The sequence below is a fragment of the Lipotes vexillifer genome, unplaced genomic scaffold (assembly GCF_000442215.2).
Source record: "Lipotes vexillifer unplaced genomic scaffold, Lipotes_vexillifer_v1.1 scaffold422, whole genome shotgun sequence".
Taxonomy (NCBI): domain Eukaryota; kingdom Metazoa; phylum Chordata; class Mammalia; order Artiodactyla; family Lipotidae; genus Lipotes; species Lipotes vexillifer.
Genome location: NW_006779087.1, coordinates 1,557,115 through 1,561,152, shown reverse-complemented (window position 1 = coordinate 1,561,152; position 4,038 = coordinate 1,557,115). Strand labels below are relative to the sequence as shown.

Here is a 4,038-nt window from a genome sequence, read left to right as displayed (position 1 = left end):
AAGCCCCCGCCAAAAAAAAAAAAAAAAAAAAAAAGCCAAAGTGGCAGGCTTTGAAAATAAGTTATCTGGAGATACCATAGCATACTACAAATTTCATGGCTTAAAACAACAGAAATGTATTCTCTTACAGTTCTGGAGGCCAGTTCGAGAAATCAAGGTGTTGGCAGGGTTGGTTCCTTCTGGAGGCTCTGAGGGAGAAATTTGTTCCAAGTCTCTCTTCTAGATTCTGGTGGCTATAGACAATCCTTGGCATTCCTTGGCTTGTAGCTGCATAACTCCAATCTCTGCCTCTGTCTTTCCCATGGCCTTCTTCCTAGTGTGTTTTATGTTCTCCTCTTACAAAGCCATGTGTCATTGGATTTAGGACCCATCTGGTTAAACCAGGATGACCTCATCTTGAGATCCTTAACTACATCTGTAAAGACCCTTTTTCCAAATAAGGCCACATTCACATGTTCTGAGTGAACATATCTTCTGGGGAGTTCACCATTCAATCCACTACACTGTGACTTCAGTGAAACTCCTAAATTGACAACAGGAATACTGGCTGGACTCTCTAGATGAGAAAAGGTTAGAATAGGAGAGACTTCCAGAAATGCTCAACTCCTTCCTAGTCAACCCACATCTACCAGCCTCTAGATATGAAACCTCTTGAGGTCACTGCTCTCCAGCTGATTCTTGGTGGCTACATTCCTCAAAACTATCAGAAAGCAAGTTTTAATATGCATTTACAAAAAAAGGAGATAAGGGTTTACTAAACTTGCTTACATAGCACCAGGCACAGAAGATCCTGCTAAACTCTGACATCCACCCAATTATGTCTCAGAGCCCTCTCTGAGATGACCATCAGTATGCTTTTGGAAGTGATACCTTCCAAAAGTTATAGAGCTGAGATTAGAGTTCTTTGTTCTGGGATTATATGCTCCCATTATTTTCTCCAGCATGGAATTCTGGAACATTCTTGGGGTTCTAGGAATATTTATATTTATACATCATTTTCTTTTACTAAAGTAAATAATTTACAAGATTAGTTTACTTGCTACTCTAGAAGGTACAGAGAGACTTCTCATTATAGACATATTGTGAATTTTCCAGAAGTTACTTTTTCTTTTTTTTGGCCACGCCACGCGGCTTGCAGGATCTCAGTTCCCCGACCAAGGATTGAATCCAGGCCACAGCAGTGAAAGCCTGGAATCCTAACCACTAGGCCATCAGGGAACTCCCCAGAAGTTACATTTTATTTTATTTTATTTTATTTATTTAGTTTGGCTGCCCCGGGTCTTAGTTGCGGCATGCATGCGGGATCTCATTCCTCAACCAGGGATTGAACCTGGGCCCCCTGCATTGGGAGCAACGGGCCTTACCCACTGGACTACCAAGGAAGTCCCTAGAAGTACACTTTAAACATTAAAACTCTTTGACCTCAAAAATTGGATATTTTTGACAATTCTGGGTTTGGAAAATACGACCAATGTAAATGGAGTAAAGCAAGATGAATTGGCAGTGCCATGAGCTGTCTAACAGGAATTACAACGTCTAGGGCATTTCAGAGGATTAATAAGGGTCTGGGGTCAGGGAAGCTAGAATCTAGATGATGAGGTGGGTATCAAGGCATCGAGAAGGGAGGGGAAAAAGCAAAAAGGAAGAAAAGGGTAGAAATGAATAAATACTTACACTAAATCAGCGTGGTGGTCAAGAGGTTGTTTCTGCTACCAGATTGGGTTCAAATCAGCTTCACCACATACTAGGTAAGAGACCTTGGGCAAGCCACTTAACTTTTCTGAGCTTCATATCCCCATATGTAAGAAGACAAGGATAATAATAGCACCTATCTCATAAGGTAGCAAATATCAAATAAATTAATACATAGAAAGCACCTGACAGTCAATGTTAGCTATCATTATATTTGCACAATGTTTCACAACTGATGAATATATTGTCTTACACAACTCTCATAAGAACCCTGTGTTTATTATTCTTGTTTTAGAAATGAGAAGAAAGAAGTGCAGATAAAATTAGCAACTAACACAAAGTCACAAAGCTGGGAAGTGAGAGGACTAAAACTAGAACTTAATGCAGGACCACGGTTTTCATATATCACAGTTGCCAACTCTGAAATTGTGTGTGGGAGGCAGGTAGAGGTCGAGGAGTGGCAGGAGGAAGGGAGAAAGGGCCTGGAGAAAGAGAATTCCTTTTCCAAGGAAAAGGAAGTGTCATAGTTTAGCTAAGGCCAGCTAGGAAGACCTTCCTAAAGACTTTGGCCCTTTCTTTTCATGATTTCCTTTTTCTGATTTATTTATGTTTAGCTTCAAGAGATATATAAATTGAATCTAAATCAACCTATCCCTTTGATCATCAAAAAGAAGCAAATATCTGCCTCTACCAAATTTGTTCAACAGCCAATCCTAAAAGAAGAGGACAAAAAGTATGACATTCAATAAGTTCAGGTATGTGGTAGGAAAGACTGACATTAAACTTTCTTTGGATAATATCTGGGACCTCATGATTTTTTTTTCCTGCCCAAGAGCTTCCCCTTCTCCACAGTTTTGATAGGTTCAGTGGAGAATATTAATTTTCTTAGCTAATTTAGCAAAAGGCTTATTTCTACTTAAATATTTAATAACTAATTTTGAGTTCCTTAAAAAAAAATGAAGTTGATTCTTCCTTACGAAGAAACAAATTATTTTAATACACACAATGAAGAAACTTAGAAGCATTACTTGTTTTTTTTTTTTTTTTTTAAGAAGGTAGGAACTTTGGGAAGGAAGGGGAAAAGACTGCTCTGGGGGAAACATAGCCTGCATATGGAGTGTATACTCCATGAAGCTAAGAAAGTCATTTTAAAATGTATTAGTAGGTGAAGTCATGGAAATGCAACTTTCAGGGGGGAAAAACGTTATTTCTACAAATTCTGCTGTTTTAATCCATCTCTCAGTCAAAGTGGGCATAGCTAATGTTCCTTGGTGCCAGGGGGGCTTTATAGGACACGGTGGTGGTGAAGAGAAGGGGCGAGAATAGGAATTATATCTTTTGAATGGCTATGGAGTTCAGGAGAGTTTGACGCTTCCAAGTGGTGCTTGTTCTCTGATTCTCTAGACAAGAAGACCAAATGGAAGCCATCTGGAATGCTGATCTATCCACTTCAAGTTACCCAATAACAGAGAAGACATCAATGTATTCACTCTGGGCCCAGCTGGGTGGATACCCAGATATTCCTATGCTGCTCCAGTTAGATGTTCACTCTACGTTCAGAAGATCTCTTACATGCATTCAATCAAAGTAAGTTAAGGACTGGGAGGGAGCACTCTGGTAATTGGGCCTTTGGTCACATACCTTTTGTTTCCCTAACCTGACTTTCTCTTACAGCACCAGGGAGTTGCCAAAAGTAGTTTTTTGGTGTGAGGTCAGACTCACACCAGCCATAAAATAGTACAGGTAAATTCAACATTAGTCTTTTAGTGTTTCTCTTCATAGGCCTATAGATGTCACTACTGGAATAATATAAACAAACAAACAGACAAAAAGCAGTTATAATACCATGAAACCTAATCTAACACTAGATAGGTCCACTTTGAATTCCACCCTTAGGGATTTATTACTGGAAGAACCAGAAAGACCGTAGTAGAATGCTTTCGCCCACTTCATGATTCAGTAACATGACCTTAAATGCAGTTGTCATATCTAGGCCAAATTTGAAGTAAATTCGGTGCTTGTATCCCAGGATGCACTGAAGAGACTCAGAGAGAACAGGTAAGGTGGTCATGTGGTTCCACATTTCCAAATTCTTTTAAACCAGATTCTCACTGAAACTATTGGAAACCATTCTAGTGGAAGTGAAGAGTTTTGGAGTCTCCATTACCTCTCTCAAGTAAGAGAATTATTTAATGTTCTAAGCTAAGAATTTAGAAATGGAACTTTTGTAACCTGAAAGAGTTTGTGGGAGCAGTCTGATTTATTCTGGTGAAATCCAAGTCCTGGGGTAAGAAGAAATAGTGTTAACTCATCAATTTGTTTAGGTAGCAGACACCATGAAATAAG

At 39.3% G+C, this 4,038-nt stretch overlaps 1 protein-coding gene across 1 annotated transcript in view; it reads left to right on the top strand.

Moving 5' to 3' along the window:
* Positions 1-3,283, top strand: part of FAM186A (family with sequence similarity 186 member A) — an 88,684-nt gene extending 85,401 nt beyond the window's left edge. Inside the window, 2 exon segments of the mRNA XM_007452354.1 lie at positions 2,307-2,454; positions 3,072-3,283. Coding sequence (XP_007452416.1) covers positions 2,307-2,454; positions 3,072-3,283 — 360 coding nt within the window.
* The last annotated feature ends 755 nt before the right edge of the window (positions 3,284-4,038 follow it).